This window comes from Mustela erminea, chromosome 7 (genome assembly GCF_009829155.1).
Source record: "Mustela erminea isolate mMusErm1 chromosome 7, mMusErm1.Pri, whole genome shotgun sequence".
In the NCBI taxonomy this organism is placed as follows: domain Eukaryota; kingdom Metazoa; phylum Chordata; class Mammalia; order Carnivora; family Mustelidae; genus Mustela; species Mustela erminea.
Genome location: NC_045620.1, coordinates 75,244,548 through 75,264,608, shown reverse-complemented (window position 1 = coordinate 75,264,608; position 20,061 = coordinate 75,244,548). Strand labels below are relative to the sequence as shown.

Sequence of the window (20,061 nt, the reverse complement as noted above, 5' to 3'; positions counted from 1 at the left end):
CTTCAGCCAAGAAGGATATGAATAGCAGTGTGGGAATGTGAGAGGTAGTAGAGGGTTGAAGTGAGGCATGAAAAGGTTAATGAAAAAGATGAAGAACCTAACTCTTGATTACTTAAACCTGAACTGAAACACTTCAATTTAAACTTATAGGGATCAACTTTAATAGCCACTTTAATAGTTGAAATGATATCCCTTTCTATTTTTGAAGAATTGCTAAGTGTGGGTTTTCAAGTAAGAATAAGTGCCACTATAATATTATAATCTTTTTCCCTCAGGTATAGTCGAACATCTTATGATAAATGATCAATTTTTCTCATTAGAAAACTGGCAAGAAATAGCAAATATATGTTTACAGAATGGCTTTGACCAGTTATCTCAAGACATCATGTCCATTCTTCGCTCTCAGGCTGGAGTAACTGAAATTTCTGAAGAGGATGATACAGTCAACTTAATGGAACATGTTTTTTGGTAGTTCTGTGTCTTAACCAGCTGAGGGAGCTTATATAACATTTTATGTGTATTGGTTGGGCAAACTAATTTTGGCATACCTAACGTAAAAATAAATGTAAAGTATGAAGCTCTCAGAAAAACATCGGGCTGTTTTTGTTGTGATGATTTGTCCTTGAAACATTTATACCGTTGCTTTCTTTTTTCTATATGGTCATTTCTGATATTGAATCTTGATAAAATCCAAGAGTATAACTTTGTATAAAACTCAGTTTAGGCACTTCTATCTAGGGGCATAAGCTAATGTCTAGATATAGTTCTTTCTGGGGATCTATTTTTACAGCAAGAACTGAGGAAGGTGTGAATAATATCCTGTCCAACTAATTTCCCAGATAATGAATGCTTTGAGATTGATTTTTAACAAGAAAGGCAAGATACAATTTCAAGGTTGGACTCACTGGTGAAAACCTACAGTATAGTAATTTTATGCTATTGATTTAAAGATGTACCCCTTGCTTTGGTGTATGTAAATGGCAAATGTTAGGCTTCTACTCTACAAGTTGGGAGTCTTAGCATATTCTTACCTAGAGAGACCAGCCAAATTTTACATGAAGCCAATTTTGCATTTTATCATTTCTGGGATATCTGTAGATATGGAAAATGTGTTATGAGAGGTGGTTTTGGATGATTTCAAGTGTCTGAATTATTCTGTGTCGTGGACAGGTAGGATACTCAAAATATTTAGTGATCAGTATGTCGTGGGCCTCCCCAGTCAAACAGAACAGAGACCCAACTAATCCTAACAGCTTTCAGCCCTTATGCCATACCAGCTGGATGTCAGCCTTGATCATGGGACATGGTAAGAATGAGCTGCTTTTAGATGGAGTCAGAATGAAAAGTCAAATTTTCCCCTACTAAATTTAAATTTAGAGTCTGTTTTGTACTCAATAGCGGACAGAATATGAACTTGGAATCAGACAGTCTTGTATTCAAATTCTGGTCTTACCACTTCCTCTTTGTAAAATATGGGCAGTAATACCTCCTTTAAAGGTTTGTCACGAGGATTAGCAATATGTGTGTGTAATATAACTATATAACATAATGGATAAATTCATTGAAGATAAATTACTTAAGTAAGTAATAGGTCCCAGAAATGCATATCTCTCTACTTGGCTTATACTTACTAAATCCCACATTTCTATCCATTTGTATTTGTGTAATTATCCTTCTGTGGAGTATTTGATATGTTGACATAACTTACTGCCTATGTTGAACTATCTGTCCACGCTTATATTAGGGTTGCTTGGCTTATCTTTTAAATCTTGAAGAGTACTAGCTGAGTTTTCAGTTTTTCCACATATTGCTAAACACAGACTGAGTAATGAATGCATAATTACAATTTTCTAAAACATAATATTTTTCAAGTAATACATGTACACATTTTATTTTTTATTTTTAATTTTTTAAATTTTTTATTTTTTATAAACATATATTTTTATCCCCAGGGATACAGGTCTGTGAATTGCCAGGTTTACACACTTCACAGCACTCACCAAAGCACATACCCTCCCCAATGTCTGTAACCCCACCCCCCTTCTCCCAACCCCCCTCCCCCCAGCAACCCTCAGTTTGTTTTGTGAGATTAAGAGTCACTTATGGTTTGTCTCCCTCCCAATCCCATCTTGTTTCATTTATTCTTCTCCTACCCACTTAAGCCCCCATGTTGCATCACCACTTCCTCATATCAGGGAGATCATATGATAGTTGTCTTTCTCCGCTTGACTTATTTCGCTAAGCATGATACGCTCTAGTTCCATCCATGTTGTCGCAAATGGCAAGATTTCATTTCTTTTGATGGCTGCATAGTATTCCATTGTGTATATATACCACATCTTCTTGATCCATTCGTCTGTTGATGGACATCTAGGTACTTTCCATAGTTTGGCTATTGTGGACATTGCTGCTATAAACATTCGGATGCACGTGCCCCTTCGGATCACTACGTTTGTATCTTTAGGGTAAATACCCAGTAGTGCAATTGCTGGGTCATAGGGCAGTTCTATTTTCAATATTTTGAGGAACCTCAATGCTGTTTTCCAGAGTGGTTGCACCAGCTTGCATTCCCACCAACAGTGTAGGAGAGTTCCCCTTTCTCCGCATCCTCGCCAGCATCTGTCATTTCCTGACTTGTTGATTTTAGCCATTCTGACTGGTGTGAGGTGATATCTCATTGTGGTTTTGATTTGTATTTCCCTGATGCCGAGTGATATGGAGCACTTTTTCATGTGTCTGTTGGCCATCTGGATGTCTTCTTTGCAGAAATGTCTGTTCATGTCCTCTGCCCATTTCTTGATTGGGTTATTTGTTCTTTGGGTGTTGAGTTTGCTAAGTTCTTTATAGATTTTGGACACTAGTCCTTTATCTTATATGTCGTTTGCAAATATCTTCTCCCACTCTGTCAGTTGTCTTTTGATTTTGTTAACTGTTTCCTTTGCTGTGCCAAAGATTTTGATCTTGATGAAATCCCAATAGTTCATTTTTGCCCTTGCTTCCCTTGCCTTTGGCGATGTTCCTAGGAAGATGTTGCTGCGGCTGAGGTCGAAGAGGTTGCTGCCTGTGTTATCCTCAAGGATTTTGATGGATTCCTTTCTCACATTGAGGTCCTTCATCCATTTTGAGTCTATTTTTGTGTGTGGTGTAAGGAAATGGTCCAATTTCATTTTTCTGCATGTGGCTGTCCAATTTTCCCAACACCATTTATTGAAGAGGCTGTCTTTTTTCCATTGGACATTCTTTCCTGCTTTGTCGAAGATTAGTTGACCATAGAGTTGAGGGTCTATTTCTGGGCTCTCTATTCTGTTCCATTGATCTGTGTGTCTGTTTTTGTGCCGGTACCATGCTGTCTTGATGATGACAGCTTTGTAATAGAGCTTGAAGTCTGGAATTGTGATGCCACCAACTTTCGCTTTCTTTTTCAATATCCCTTTGGCCATTCGAGGTCTTTTCTGGTTCCATATAAATTTTAGAATTATTTGTTCCATTTCTTTGAAAAAGATGGATGGTACTTTGATAGGAATTGCATTAAATGTGTAGATTGCTTTAGGTAGCATAGACATTTTCACAATATTTATTCTTCCAATCCAGGAGCATGGAACATTTCATGTACACATTTTAAAAAGCAAAGTATTACTAAGAGGTTTATAATAACTAATAATATTTTGATTTCTGGCCTTGACATTAGCTGTGATCTTTGAAAACAAAAGATAAAGCATAGAAAAAAAGAAGGGATAGAGAAAAGATAGGTCAGCAGCCTTGATATTTTTTCTTTTTTTAAACTTTTAAGATTTTAGGGGCACCTGGGTGGCTCAGTGGGTTGAGCTTCTGCCTTTGGCTCAGGTCATGATCTTAGGGTCCTGGGATCAAGCCCTGCATCGGGCTCTCTGCTCAACAGGGAGCCTGCTTCCCTCTCTCTCTGCCTGCTGCTCTGCCTACTTGTGATCTCTCTCTCTCTCTGTCAAATAAATAAATAAAATCTTTTTAAAAAGCTTTTAAGATTTTTATTTATTTTTAGCAGCATTGATTTTAATGTCAACAGCTTAAAACATTTTTTTTTCTTTGAGACTTTTATGATCAATAGAAAGCTATTATTATGTGTCCATTGACAGAACTTAGGAAAATAACATGTCCATGAAAGGAAGATGAAGTAGGAACATAAATGTGGAAAAAGCTTTAAAAAGCAGCTGTTGTTACTGTTAATTTTGCTTTGGTTTTAAAATGTTTTTCCTCCCCTCATTATTATTCCTTCTCTGTTAGCATTACCTTTGGCAGTTTTCCCAAGGAATGTGAAACTCGTCAAATGAATATAAATTAAATGTCTGGAGACGGAGTTGGGAGGAAGAGCAAGAATATGAGGTCACACGGAGGAAGGAGAAGGCATTGAGCTGTGAGCTCTATCGGATGCACATGGAGGCGGTCAGAATGCACTGAGAGATGTGGAACATGAGTTCTTGGCCTAGGAGCCTGCGTTCTAGAACAGCTTTGCCACAGTCGGACTTTGTGTCCTTTTCCTCATGAATTTATTTTGACTAGATAATTCCTCTTGTCATTTTTAACTCAAAAATTCTGTAATTCTGCAAAGGTACAAATGATTCCCCAGTACTTTTTGACCTTCTGCCTCCATTTGACATCCCAAGATTGAGCATAGAATCAACGACACATACTGAACTCCTATTTTGTGGATGGTCTCTGCTATCAAGATTACATCTTCAGTGGAAAGACACAGCCTGCTTTTTATTTATTTTTTACTTTTGTATTTTTTAATGATTTTACTTATTTATTTGAGAGAGAGGGAGAGAGCATGCATGGGCAGTGGGGAGGAACAGAGAGAGACTTCCCGCTGAGCAGGGAGCTGAATCAGGGTTCCATCCCAGGACACTGGGATCATGACCTGAGCTGAAGATAGATGCTTAATGACTGAGCCACCTAGGCACCCCAGGACACAGCATACATTTAAAAATAATTAACTATAATTCCTTAGTATCATCTAATATTCAGTCTGTATTAAAATTTCACCACTTGCTTAAAAATGCCTTTTCATAGTTGAATTGTACCAATTAGGATCTAAGTAAGGTTTGTGTGTTCTGTTCAGGTTGCTGTGTCTCTACATCTAGAGTTACGTCTCCTCCCCTCCCTTTTTTTTTCTTGCCATTGGCTGGTTAGACTGGCTGGTTGTTACCTGGTTGTTCCATGTTCCAGATTTGTCTGATTGGTATTTGTCCTTATGGTATTACTTTGTTCTTCTAGTTCCCATATTTCCTATAAAAGGAAGTTAGATCTAAAGACTTGACTAGAATTAAGTTCAGCTGTTTTGGCAAGGATGATTACAGGTATGTTGGGTACTTCACATTTTGTCATATTATGATGTACTAAGTGATTATCTCACTGCTTTTTTTTTTTTATTAATATATAATACATTATTTGTTTCAGGGGTATAGGTCTGTGAATCATCAGTCTTATACAATTCACAGCACTTACCATAACACATACCCCCCCAATGTCCATCACCCAGCCACTGTATCCCTCCTCCCTGCCCACCCCCCCCAGCAACCCTCAGTTTGTTTCCTGAGGTTAAGAGTCTCTTATAGTTTGTCTCCCTCCCCAGTCCCATCTTGTTTCATTTTTTCCCTCCCTACCCCCCATGACCTCCCACCCTGCCTCCCAAATTCCTCATACAGAGAGATCATATGATTATCTTTCTCTGATTGACTTATTTTGCTCAGCATAATACCCTCTAGTTCCATCCACATCATCGCAAATGGCAAGATTTTATGGTTTTTTATGGCTGCATAGTACTCCATTGCGCATGTATATATATATATGTATATATATATATATCACATCTTTATCCATCTTCTTTATCCATATATATATATATATATATATATATATATATATATATCACATCTTCTTTATCCATTCATCTGTTGATGGACATCTAGATTCTTTCCATAGTTTGGCTATTGTGGACATTGCTGCTATAAACATTGGGGTGCCAGTGCTTCTTTAGATCACTGCATTTGTATCTTTAGGGTAAATACCCAGTAGTGTGATTGCTGGGTTGTAGGGTAGTTCTATTTTCAACTTTTTGAGGAAACTCCATGCTGTTTTTTTTTTTTTTTAAAGATTATTTATTTATTTATTTGACAGGCAGAGATCACAAGTAGGCAAAGAGGCAGGCAGAGAGAGAGAGGAGGAAGCAGGCTCCCCGCTGAGCAGAGAGCCCATGCGGGGCTTGATCCCAGGACCTTGATCCCGGGATCATGACCTGAGCTGAAGGCAGAGGCTTTAACCCACTGAGCCACCCAGGTGCCCCCATGCTGTTTTCCAGAGTGGCTGCAGTAGCTTACATTCCCACCAACAGTGTAGGAGGATTCCCCTTTCTCCTTATCTTCACCAATATCTGTCGTTTCCTGATTTGTTCATTTTAGCCGCTCTGACTGGTGTGAGGTGGTATCTCACTGTGGTTTTGATTTTATTTCCCTGATGCCGAGTAATGTTGAGCACTTTTTCATGTGTCTGTTGGACATTTAGATGTCTTCTTTGCACAAACTGTCTCACTGCTTCTTGAGATAAAGTCCAAAATCCTTAACATGGCCTGCATGATCAGGATTCCAGCTGCCCCTCCAGCCTCTTTCCTAGTGTACTCCTCACCTTCTTCCAACCAGATGAATGCTTTCTTTTTGTTCCTCATGTGGTATCTCGCCTGATTGGATGGGGACCCTCAAATGTGGGGTAATGATCAGGTAGAAGCCGGTGCAGCAGGCAGTGAAAGGATTCACCCCACGCACAACAAAGGAGATGGAAGTTTACTGAATACATTGTGAGGGAGTCTGCGCAGGATCGCAGGATGGTGGAGGGATCTGCAGTGAGGCAGGGGGTGGCGGCTGTATTTAAAGCAGAAAGGTGAGGAGGTGTGGTGGACATATTGAATCTTCTCTTTTTTGGTAATTGTGCCTGGTTGTAAATAGCCCAATATTCAGCTAGGGCTTGTGGATATTTTGAGGTGGGTCTCCGATGGTCCTGTCTATATCCAGCCTGGGGCTTGTTCTGTGCCCTTTCTGCATTCCTTTGTTCAGGCCTGTTGCCTAAGGGAGGCAAGCATGTGCAAGCAGAGGGAGGGGCAGGGGGGAAGGAGAGAATCCTGGGCAGATTCCCCTCACAGCATTGGGAGCCCTACACTGGGCTTGATTCCAGGACCCTGAGATGGTGATCTGAGCTAAAATCAAGAGTCAGGTACTTAACCCACTAGCCACCTGGACACTCCTAAGATATGCTATTTCTTTTACCTGAAAGGCTTATCCCTTTGTTTTTACCTAGTTGATAATTTCTTTTACTTCAATTCTTAGCTTAGTTAAAACTTCCTCAGGGAAGCCTTTCATGACTTCCTTAGTTTACTGCTAATTTTCCCTTTTATAGGCCGTTCTTTATTGCTATCATGGTTGTGGTCAGGGACAATACTTTTCTTTTTTCTTTTTTTTTTTAACCTACAATTTTTTACATACATTTCATTACTAGATATAAAGAGAAATCGATGTTAATACAATAATAATAGGGGACTTCAACACCACACTTACAAAAATGGAGAGATCATCCAGACAGAAAATCAGTAAGGACAAAATGCCTTTGAATTACATATTGGACAAAATGGACATAACATATACAGGATATTCCATCCCAAAACAATAGAATACACACTCTTGTCAAGTGCACATGGAATATTCTCCAGAATATATCACATCATAGGCCATAAAACATGCCTCAATAAATTTAAGAAGACTGAGATATCATGCACCTTTTTTTGTTTTTGTTTTTAATGTTCTTTTAAAAAAATTTTGTATTCATTTAGCCAACATATCATATATCTTTAGTTTTTGATATAATGTCCAATGATTCATTAGTTGTGTAATTGAGGGCAAGGGCAATATCTTTTGAGCGTGTGGGAAATGGGGGAGGGTTACTGTACTAGTTTTCTGGGCTGCTGAAACAAAGTACCACAAACTGAGCGGTTTAAACAACAGAAATGTATTGTCTCACAGTTCTGAAGGCTGTAAGTCTGAGAGCAAGGTGTTGGGTAGGGTTGGTTCCTTAGAAGGATTGTAAGGGAGGAATCTATTCTAGGCTTCTGCCCCTCTTCTTGACTTATATGTGGCCATCTTCTCTCTGTCTCTAATATCATCTTTCCTTTATGAATGTTTGTGTCCAAATTTCCTCTTCTTATAAGGACACATATCATACTGGTATAGAGCCCACCCTAGTGACCTCATTTTACTTGATTACCTCTGTAAAGACACTATCTCTAAATAAGGTCACATTATGAGAGGTCCTGGGGGGGCTAGGGCTGCAACATGGGAATTTTGGGAGGACACAATTCAACCTGTAACATTTACCATTGTATTACCAAAATCAAACAGGACTGGGTACAAAGTGAGTTTCAATAAATAATTGCATAACTAAATACCAGGCTGGACCTAGTATCCTCCATATTTAATATTCATGTTGTACATTTGCTGTATTTTTTGATAAATTTTACTAACAAATAAACATACACCCAATAAGACATTCTGGAAAATGCCCACATTATAACCGTAGAGTTCAGTAATTTTTCACAAAGTGAACACATTTGTGTAACGAACTCCAACGTAAAGAAACAGAATACCCCTATAATCATAGAAACTCCATCCTGTCACTATTATTCTGCTCCCAAAGATAGCCACTACTCTGATTTGTCATATCATAGATAAGTTTTGCCTGATTTTGGATTATAGATAAAGGAAATCATAATCATTTTTTGTGTGTGTGTTCCCTTCTTTTGCCCTTTATTATTTTTGTGAGATTTGTCCATGCTGTGTCTATTTGCAGTTGTTAATTTTCATCACTATTTAGTATTCCATTATATAAGTACAGCAGTTCTACCAAAGAGAGACATTTAAGTTGTTTCCAGTGCAGAGGTAATGCACATAGTGCTTCCATGAACATTCTTATACGTGTCTTGTACGTGAACATGTGTACATTTTTGTTGGATTCCTGCTTTGTTTTTTTAGGTTGTATATTGACAGGTATATATTAGGCCATAATAGTAGGTATAATTTTCAAGGTCAGCACTGTATTAATGTTTGATTTATAATATTTTCCTCTGAGAGCTATAATGAAATACCTATAATGGAAATTTTGCATTGGGTTAGAAACAGTCAAAATTAGTCATTTTTCTAAACCCATGGCTCTAAAAAATAATTTCATTTTTTTTGAGCAGTTTTAATTTCACAGCAATATTGAATAGGAGGTACAGACATTTCCCATATATCCCCTGTTCCCACATATGCACACACTTTCTCCTTCTCAATATTCCCCACTAGAGTGATACATTTTTTTACACTTGATGAACCTACACTGACACATCATTATCACCCAAAGTCCATAGTTTACATTAGGGTGCACTCCTGGTCTTATACATTCTGTGGGTTTGGACAAATTTATAATGACAAGTATCCACTATTACAGTATCAGAATAGTTTCACTGCCCTAAAAATTCTCTGTGCTCTACCTATTCATTCCCCATGGCTTTTTCATTTTTATATGGGGAACCTCTTTGCCTCCCATGTATGAAAATAACAGAAAAAAATTTTTAAGGTTTTTATTTATTTGACAGAGAGAGAAAGAGGGAGAGAGAGTGAGAGTACAAGCAGGGGGAGCAGCAGGCAGGGATAGGGAGAAACAGACTCCCACCAAGCTGGAAGCCCAATGCAGGACTCGATCCTAGGACCCTGAGATCATGACCCAAGCCAAAGGCAGCTGCTTAACTAACTGAGCCACCCAGGCTCCTGAAAAGAACAGAAATTTTTAAATCACTTTCTGTGTCCTAGACGCTGTGCTAGCTATTTTGATACACACTCTCAATAAAATCCCCACAACCGTTTTTTTTTTTTTAAAGATTTAAAAAATTTGACACAGAGATAGCACAAATAAGCATAGCAGCAGGCAAAAGGAGAGAGAGAAGCAGGCTCTCTGCTGAGCAGGGAGCCCAATGCTGGGCTTGATCCCAGGACCCTGGAATCGTGACCTGAGCAGAAGACAGCAGCTTAACCAACTGAGGCACCCAGGTACCCCCAAATCCCCACAACCATTTTGTGAAATAGGTATTATAATTCCTATTTTTATAGGTGAAAAAAAGGGACCGGAAGGCAAAGCGATATGCCGAAGATCACATAGCAGAGGTCATGATAAACTAAATTTCTGACTTCAGATTAGGTGTTCTTTTTACCATATCAGGGAAAGAGAGGAAAATATTTTTTCCAGAGTCAGAAAGATTTACTTGTACTTACCGTTTATCATTTATCAAAATGAATTTCCATTAATTTCATCTATTCAGAAAACTTTAGAGGTTTTTATGAAACAAAAATTTAATCTAATGAAAACTTTTCTTAACATTAAGGACTTTTCGAAATCCTGGTTAGTTAAGAAATAACCCGTTATATTTAACCACTTTTTTAAACTCAACAGATGAAATGTTACTTTTTAGTTGCCTTCAATTCTGTTAGACTCTTAAAGCATAAGTTAAGTTGAAAATCAAAGTATAGGCTTCATTGGTTTTTTTTTTTTAAAACTTTCTCCATTTCTTGGAAATTTCTTTTATTCCTTCTCCAAAAAAACAAAAACAGCATTTCTTCTTCAAGTTTTTAATTCCAGTTAGTTAGCATTCAGTGTAGTATTAGTTTCAGGTGGAAAAAAAACAGCATTTTAACAAAGCTGAAGCAGTGCAGCGCTACTGAACATATAAAGTTGTTGATTTCCTTGCTGGTATTTATCTGTTGTATTCTTGAAAAATACTGAATAAAGGTACTATTACTTATGTAGCAATTTCCTTTTATTTCTTTTTTATTCTCAGTTATCTACAGGTACCCTACATGCCTTGGAATCTGTGTCAATCTCTTCTTGATGTTCTTTTCTTAAAATTCCAAACTGAAGGTCAAAGTATCTGTAGAAGCTGGTGCTACTATGAATTAGTGAGGTGTTTAGGGGCGGCTGGGTAGCTCAGTTGACTAGGACTCTGCCTTCAGCTTGGGTCATGATCTCAGGGTCCTGGGACCAAGCTCCACACCAGACTCCCTGCTCAGTAGGGAGTCTGCTTCTCCCTCTCCCTCTGCTGCTCCCCCTGCTCATTCTCTCTCTTTCCCTCAAATAAATAAATAATATCTTTTAAAAAATTTAGTGAGCTGTTTGACAATCGGGAGGGTTCTGGGGACTTTTCAAAAGGGACAACTGTAGTAAATTCCAGGCAGTTTTTGTCATGCAGGGTTATGGACTCAGAATTACCCCATCAGAAGCTGGAAATGTTGATTTGATGTGAGCAGTCCTGATTGTCAGAGTACTGGGTGGGCTGAACAAAACACATCTACAGATCAAACTTGACCTGTAGGCCTCCAGTTTGAAAACTTTCCTAAATTCAGGAGGCCAAATTGGATTTCTTGTTTCCATTAATTTTATTATTTTAAAATCTTATTTTATTAAATTTTTTAAAAAATATTTATTTACTTATTTAAGAGAGAGAAAGGGAAAGGGAGAGAGAGAATCTCAAGCAGACTCCCCACTGTGCACAGAGCCCATATAGGGGTAGATCTAACAATCCTGAGATCATGACTGTAAGGGCCTATTTAGCCAGAGTGATTCCATCCAGTTAAACAATGACTTTGTTGTTTATACAGTAAACCTTAAACTGTCCCTGTCGCCCCACCCCAGGGGACTTACTTAAAAACAAGTCCTGAACACCAGTCCCAGGTAACAAAGCCCAAATACAAGGCTGGGTCAGGCCAGGTGGAGGTATCCAATCAGTGGGGGTGCGTACTGTCTCCCTAGCTACCAAGGAGTATGGGCCCCGCCCTTTGGGTGCCCTTTGGGTACCAATTCTGACCAAGGTGATAGGCTAGTTCAAATATCTACTATAGGGTAAATTGTAATTCAATTGGTCACTAATGTGTGACCTAGCATGACTGTGCTGCTTTCTCTGTGTGTTACAATCTCATTGGCCACTTGTGCATGGCCAGGCCCAACCACATGGCCTTTGCTATTAAAAGCTAGTCTGTAAGGCAGAGAGAGGTCGTCCTCTCTGTAAGAGGCGTGGCCCTGTTTGATTCCCGATGCTTGGTGTGAAATAAAGCTTTGCGACCTTCGTTTTGCATCAGTCTCGCTCCTTTGATTATGGACCCAACAATGACCTAAGCCAAAATCAAGAGTCAGATGCTTAACTAGCTGAGCCACCCAGGCACCCAACTGTTTCCATTAATTTTAAATAAAGCTTTTTGAGCAGATAAAGGAAGTAAAGAGCCACCATATTTTCTTAGTCAGGAAAAGCTGCTGCTGAGTGACCAATTTACTGATGCCCTGGTAATAGAAGACAGGGTTCTTTAATCTAAGTTGGAGCTATTATAGGTATTATTGGTCTAGAATGGAGGCTATTTCAATTTCTAATGTCATGGAACTTGGCAAGTAGCACAGATGCAAATTGTGTGTAAAAGGAAGAAAAGAGAAATGCTATTTAAGAAATTTTAATGCCCCTTTCTCACATGCTAATTTAATCTGTCAGTATCCCTCCTCAATTGTATTGCCATAGGGTGGTAAAAAAACAGTATTACAGTTTTTAAAAAGAGGTTATTAAGATACATTTTGAAGACTTTCCTAAATTGTTCCTTGTTTCTATTTAGCTAGCTTTTTAGCAGAAATTCCATTATGGCGTGGGGGACTGCCATTATCATGTATTTTCAAACTGTCTACAGGAATAATTACAGCTAAATGTGTTCAGTCCTCCACTGAGTTCATACTCTATGTCCCACGTGGACCGATGTGTTAAAGCCACTGAGGAGGATCTACCTTTTTCATCTAAGGAACAAACAGTTGCATGGGTTATATCCTGTTAGCTTATTTTCTTGGATCAGATCATGCAGGGCTGGCTTAGGGGATTTGTGCTTAATAGAAATTCGTGTAGCCTTAAACTCCCTGGTTATACACAGATGAGCATGTCTAATAACTAACTCCCACCCGTTTCCTCACCACACACGTATGCTCACAGTTTGAAAGCACAGAATCAATGTGAGAAGGTACATTTTGGAAGCAGCTCCCACCAATGGGACTGAATTATCAAGATCTCTGCCAAGTTACTTAAAGATCTAGGCATTTATGGGTTAAAAATCACAGGTTTGGAATTGCAAGCCTTCACCAGTCCAGAGAGCAAACACTCTGCTTGTAAAGTCTGCATGCTATTTTATTTTTGCCCAGCTTCTCTTGGGTGAAGACTTAAATTGATCAGTTCCTGAATACAACTTCATAGTCACAAAAAGGTAAGTGTATATAGGATTCCACTTATATGAAGTACTTAGTCAAAAATCATAAAAACAAGGGGCGCCCAGCTTGCTCAGTCAGTGGAGCTTGTGACTCTTGATCTCAGGATTGTGAATTTAAGCTCCATGGTGGGTATAGAGATTAAAAGAAAAAAAAATCATAAAAACAGAAAGAGTGATGGTAGTTTCCAGGGACTAAGGGGAGGGGTTATCATTTAATGGGTACAGAGTTTCAGTTTTACAGGATGAAAGAGTTATGGGGATGGATGGTGGTAATGGTAGCACATTATGAATGTATTTAATACCACTGAGCTGGACGCTCAAAGATGGGTACGATGGTAAATTTTGTTTTGTGTATTTTACTAAAGTAAAAAAAACCAAAACTCTGCTCCTTATAACAGCTCTGTCTCCACCCCGTGTAGCTGATGTCATAAAATTACATCTTTGAACACCGTGTGCCCCAAACCATAAATTAATTCTTATAAATGCGTTAGTCTCTTAAAGCAGGTAGAAACAAAATTATAGTTATAACTAAAGTTACAAAATACTAGCTTTTAGACTAATAATTTTTTAAAAATGTATTTTTCTCTTAGGCCATGCAGATAACAAAAGGTAGGGTTACAAACTATTTTTACAGTAATAATAGCTCTTCTAACTGCCTATGTATTTACCTTTATTGAGATCTTTATTTTGTCATATGGCTTCAAGTTACTGTACAGTGTTCTTTTATTTTACCCTGCAGTAGTCCCTTGAGCATTTTTTTCAAGGTAGCTTGGTGGTAATGAACTACCTCAGCTTTCGTTTCTCTGGGAAGGTCTTAATTTGTCCCTCATTCTTGAAGGACAGTTTTGCTAGATGTAGGCTTCTTAGTTGACAGTTTTCTTTTAGCACTTTAAATAGCACTGCCTCTGGCCTCCAAAATTTCTGATGAAAAATTTGCTGATAATCTTATTGAAGACCCCTTGTGTATGATGTCTTTTTTCTCTTGTGGCTTTCAAAACTCTATGTTTTGTTTGTTTGTTTTTTGAAAGTTTGAGCATATGTTTCAGTGTGGGTTTCTTTGAGTTCATCTTGTTTGGAGTTCATTGATCTTCTTAGATGTTTATTGTGTGTCTTTCATCACATTTGGGAAGTTTTCAGCCATTTCTTCAAATATTTCTTCAAATAATCTCTTGGCTTCTTTCTGTATCTCTTCTTCTTCTGGGACTTCCCTGATGCATACATTGGTCCACTTGGTGATGTTACACAGGTCCCTTCACTTTTTTTTTCTTTCTGTCCCTCAGACTCAATTTCTATTGTTTTATTTTCAAGTTTGTGGATTCTTTCTTCTGATGGAATCTGAATTCACTAGAGTGAATTTTTCATTTTGGTTATTGCACTTATCAGTTCCAGAATTTCTTTCTGGTTTCTTTTTGGTTTTTCTACCTCCTTATTTATTCTCATTTTGTTCAGACATCATTTACTTTATTCACATCTGTCTTTAGTTATTTGACTATCTTTCAGATGGTTATTTTAAAGTCCTTGTGTAGTAGATCTGTTATCAGTTCTTTTTGCAGGGGCATTTCTGTTGATTTGTTTGTCCTTTGAACGGGCCACACTTTGCTGTTTCTTTATATGCTTTGTGATTTTTTTTTTTTTTAATGAAAACTGGACATTTGAATCTATTGATGTGGTAACTCTGGAAATCAGGTTCTCTCCCTTCCCTAGGGTTTTCTAGTTTTTGTTTGTTGTTTTTGGGTTTTTGACTGATGCAGGCTGTCTCTGTGCAAAGGATCTGCCTGAGGTGTAAACTTAAGGTCTAAGTCTTTTCTGACCCTGCACCTTTCCCTGGGTGTGCATGATGACTTTCTAATTTTCCCTGTATATGGAGTTACTTTTGAATATTCTACTCTTTCACAGCTGGTTCGCAAAAACGGAAAATGAGAAAAATGGAAGGAAGGAAAAAGAGAATACTGGCCCTTTAAATCCCCTGGAAGTCACTTCAGCTGGAAGGTGGAGAAGCTTGCAACAATGGGGGGGGGGGGGGGGGAGGGGGAGGTGCAACAACAACAGCCAACTTCCCCTTGGCATCTCTGAGATCAGAAGCAGCAATCAGTGTTCAAAGCACACACACCCTATCTTTGGAAGACAGGGTCCTTTTTTTTACCCACCATGGCTCCTGCAATCTGTGTTAACACTGCTCCAGGAACAGGTGCACAGCTGCCTGCTATGGGGCTGTGGATGTGGGAGGGGGAGCTGCTACTGTGCTGACAGCTGAAATTGAGCCAAGTTAACCACAGTTTACTGTCCACGCTTTCCTCTGGAAGTTACAAGTCTTCAGTAGCCTTGTAGTCCTCAAATAGTTAGATTGTCAGAGAGATTCTGCCAAAGCAATTGTTGTCTAGATGGAAAGATAGATTCCTGGTGCTCCTCACCCTTCCCAGAATCCTCCTTGAGAATCATTCTTGGGGCGGATTTCCATTCTTAGGAAGATGGTCCTTTAATATAGTTACTCTATATTAAAATGTTTTAAAATTCTAGCACTTTCTTTTTTTGAACTATTCATTCAGTTGAAGCAGGGATAATGGTGGGATGGGTGGGGTGAGTTGGGGCTTTGTTTTCTAGACATAGGATTTCTTTTCAAGACATTTCAAAGGCCATATTGTAATAGGATCCTGCCTGTTATGCAGTGATCCCACACTGTTATATTCTTGACTGGGCTGACTTTCTGTTTGTGCTACTCTAGATTAAAGCATAGGCTGGCTACAAAGCTGTTGCTTATATCATAATTTTAGTTTCAAAAATTTTGACACACTCATCCAGTTTATTCTTCACAAAAGTAAGATATGTCTACACAAAAATAGCCCAGGCAGATCAATTTACAGCCAGATTGTGGGAAGTCTGTTTTCTTAAAATCACTGGAATGATTTCAAAACTAGTGGAAGAGGGTACCTGATTATTCTGCTTACATTGCGTTCAATCCTTGATTCAAAGTGTAGGAGATGACATTATTACACAGTTGAGAGCAAGAGGCATCTCTTTGTACCTCAGAATTAAAACCTGACTTAGGAAATAATTCTGAGAATTCCTTTTTTTTTTAAATAAAGTTTTTATTTAAGCTTTTCAAAATTTATTTAAGTTTTCATTTTTTATTTAAATTCTAGTTAACATAGAGTGTAGTATCATTTTCGGGTGTACAATATAGTGACTTATTACTTATATGCAACACCCAGTGCTCACCACAAGTGTTCTCCTTAATACCCACCACTTATTTAACTCATCCTCCACACACCTGCCTTCTGGTAACCATCAGTTCATTCTCTATAGTTAAGAGTGTGTTTCTCGGTTTTCCTCTCTGCACCCCCCCCCCCAACGTTCATTTGTTTTGTTTCTCAAATTCCATATATGAGTGAAATCATATTGTCTTTCTCTGACTCATTTTGCTTACCATTATAGTCTCTAGCTCCATTCATGTTACGGCAAATGGCAAGATTTCGTTCCTTTTTATGGCAGAGTAATATTCCATTGTGCATATACACCACATCTTCTTTATCCATTCATCAGTCAATGGGTATTTGGGCTTTTCCCATAATTTGGTTTTTGTTGATAATGCTGTTGTAAACATCAGTGCGGGGGTACATGCATCCCTTCAAATTAGTATTTTTGTATCTTTTGGGCAAATACTTAGTAGTGCAATTGCTGGATCATAGGGTAGTTTTATTTTTAACTTTTTAAGGAACCTCCATGCTATATTCCAGAGTGCCTGCACCAGTTTGAATTCCCATCAGCAGTACAAGAGGGTTCTGCTTTTCCATATCCTTACCACACCTGTTGTTTCTTGTGCTTTTGATTTTAGCCATTCTGACAGGTGTGAGGTGATATCTCCTTGTAGTTTTGATTTGCATCTCCCTGATAATGAGTGATTTTGAGTATCTTTTCATGTGTCTGTTGGCCATTTAGATGTCTTTTTTGGAAAAATGTCTATTTATGTCTTCTGCCCATTAAAAAAAAAAAGATTTTATTTATTTATTTGACAGACAGAGATCACAAGTAGGCAGAGAGAGAGGAAGGGAAGCAGGCTCCCTGCTGAGCAGAGAGAATTCTGAGAATTCAAGCCCAATGCGTGTCCTGATCCCAGGACCCTGGAATCATGACCTGAGTGGAAGGCAGAGGCTTTAACCCTCTGAGCCACCCAGGTGCCCCCTGCCCATTTTTTAACAGGATTATTTGTTTTTCGGGTGTTGCATTTGGTAAGTTCTTTATAGACTTTGGGTACTAACCCTTTATCAGATATGTCATTTGCAAAAATCTTCTCCCATTCTGTAGGTTGCCTTTTAGTTGTATTGTTTCCTTTGCTGTGCAGAAGCTTTTTATTTTGATGAAGTCCCAATAGTTGACTTTTGCTCTTGTTTCCCTTGCCTCAGGAGACGTATCTTGGAAGAAGTTGCTATGGCTGATGTCAGAGAGGTTGCTGCCTGTGTTCTCCTCTAGGATCTTGATGGTTTCCTTTCTCAGTTAGGTCTTTCATCCATTTTGAATTTATTTCTATGTATGGTGTAAGACATTGGTGCAGTTTCATTCTTCTGTGTGTTGCTATCCAGTTTTCCCAACACCATTTGTTGAAGAGACTGCCTTTTGTCCATTGGGCATTCTTTCCTGCTTTGTTGAAATTAGTTAATCATAATTTGGGGGTTCATTTCTGGGTTTTCTATCCTGTTCTGTTGATGTGTCTATTTTTGTGCCAGTACCATACTGTTTTGATCCTAATTCTGAAGTCTGGAGTTGTGATGCCTCCAGCTTTGCTTTTCTTTTTCAATGTCGCTTTGGCTTTTCAGGGTCCTTTGTGGTTCCATATAAATTTTAGGATTACTTGTTCTAGTTGTGTGAAAACTGCTGTTGGTATTTTGATAGGGATTGCATTAAATGTGTAGATTGGTTTAGGTAATAAAGACATTTTAACAATATTTTTTCTTCCAATCCATGAGCATGAAATGTTTTTCCATTTCTTTGTGTCATTTTCAATTTCTTTCATCAGTGCTTTATAATTTTCAGAGTACAGATCTTTTACCTTTTTGGTTTTATTCCTAGGTATCTTATAGGTTTTGGTTAGAATTCCTTGTTATTTTCTGACTTGTCCTGCCTGTTCAAGGATGCCCACATAAAACATAGCTTTTGAAGGGAGTCCATGGGCCAAGATCAAGCTTGTTTTAACTTTACCATTGGGGTTTTACTTGTCTTTGTTCCTTAGCTATGACTCCATCAAGAAACAAGAAAAAAGAAAAAAGAAAGGAAAGCCTGTGAGCTTGTTGGTCAAGCAGCTTGTAATTTCTCCAGGACAGAGGAGAAAGAACAATGTCTGGGGGAAAAAAAAAAGAACAATGTCTGAAGCTTTATGAAGAAGTGAGTACGTTTAGGATGATACGGAATTGTTTGTAAGTCAGTGTTTCTCAATCTCAGCACTATCAACATTTTGGACCAAATAATTCTTTGTTGTGTGAGGCTGGCAGTTCCGCGTGCTCTAGGATGGTTAGTGGCACTCTGGCCTCTATCCACTAGGTGTCAGTAGCGTTCCCTGCTCCCCCGCAACCAGTCCTGACCAGCAGAAATGTCTACAGGCCTTGACAAATGGTTGAAAATCACTGGTGTGTTTTCCTAATGAGTATAGAAACTCTACCAATCCACAGTTAAAACATAATAATTACTGAGTGGTTTTCCTGCAAAGAGGATCAAAGATATAGCAAGATAAGTGAATGTAGTCCTTTGTTAATTGTTGTTTACCAGGCAGATCAGGAAAGCATCCTGAGGTACACACAGGGAAATAAACTGATAAAAAAGGGCTGATTTCATTTTCACTTCATAACTCAGAAATCTAAATATCTCAAGGATTCTTGGCAAAAAAGAAGTAACTTATGTGCTTAGATTTCTCACATAGGCAGAAGCTTATTACTCCCAAACACCAACTGTCTGCCTCTGGCTAAGTTCTGCGTAGTCCCTCTTCCCTCCTGTTGTCTGGGGCTCAGTGGCTTCTCTGTTCCTGGGAACCAGGTGGCCTCAGGTTTAACCTTCTTCCCACCTCTTGATGCCTTCCTACTTCTTCTGTGAGAAGCCCTGTTAGGATCTCCAGGCTGTGGGAATGCCTGCTTTTTGAAGAGTGGGAACCGAGGAAGAGGGCCCTTGCCGGCTTGTGGATAGTGACTGTGTACAGGAGTGCCGTATTTCACACAGGATGATCACATGGACGCTAATAGGTGAGAAACTGGCATGACCCTGAAACTGACCAACCTTGAAACCAAGATTTGAAAGAGGGTGTTTTGTGGCCCTCACAGAAAGCCGCAGAGGTGATGATAGGATTGAAAGCAGGATTGTTTGTGAAAAAAAACTAGTGGAAACGGAATCATTTACCTTGATGAAAAGATTGGCCAGGAATCATAAAGGGTTCCTAAACAGAGAATCTTATAAATGTTTTCTACCTCTGCCTAAGATAACAGAAAAAAAAAAAAATTAACACGGAGTGTGAGGAATTTAATTTTATTTTAGGAGGACACTTAGTTAAGGGCTATCAACTTTCCAAGGGGTGCTGGCCCTGGGGGTGGTTTGGGAATTCTTCTTTAAAAGGGCTTTAAGGGGCGCCTGGGTGGCTCAGTGGGTTAAAGCCTCTGCCTTCGGCTCTGGGTCATGATCCCAGGGTCCTGGGATGGAGCCCCACATCGGGTTCTGTGCTCGGCAGGGAGCCTGCTTCCCCCTCTCT

At 38.8% G+C, this 20,061-nt stretch overlaps 1 protein-coding gene across 6 annotated transcripts in view; it reads left to right on the top strand.

Annotated features, from left to right (window-relative positions):
• The window catches only part of CLHC1 (clathrin heavy chain linker domain containing 1), a 38,454-nt gene extending 37,886 nt beyond the window's left edge, over positions 1-568 (top strand). For all 6 annotated transcript variants that reach the window (XM_032352143.1, XM_032352141.1, XM_032352142.1 and 3 more), the window contains one exon: positions 276-568. In XM_032352143.1, coding sequence (XP_032208034.1) covers positions 276-472 — 197 coding nt within the window. In that variant the 3' untranslated portion in view covers positions 473-568. The remainder of the gene's footprint in view (positions 1-275) is intronic.
• Positions 569-20,061: the final 19,493 nt, after the last annotated feature.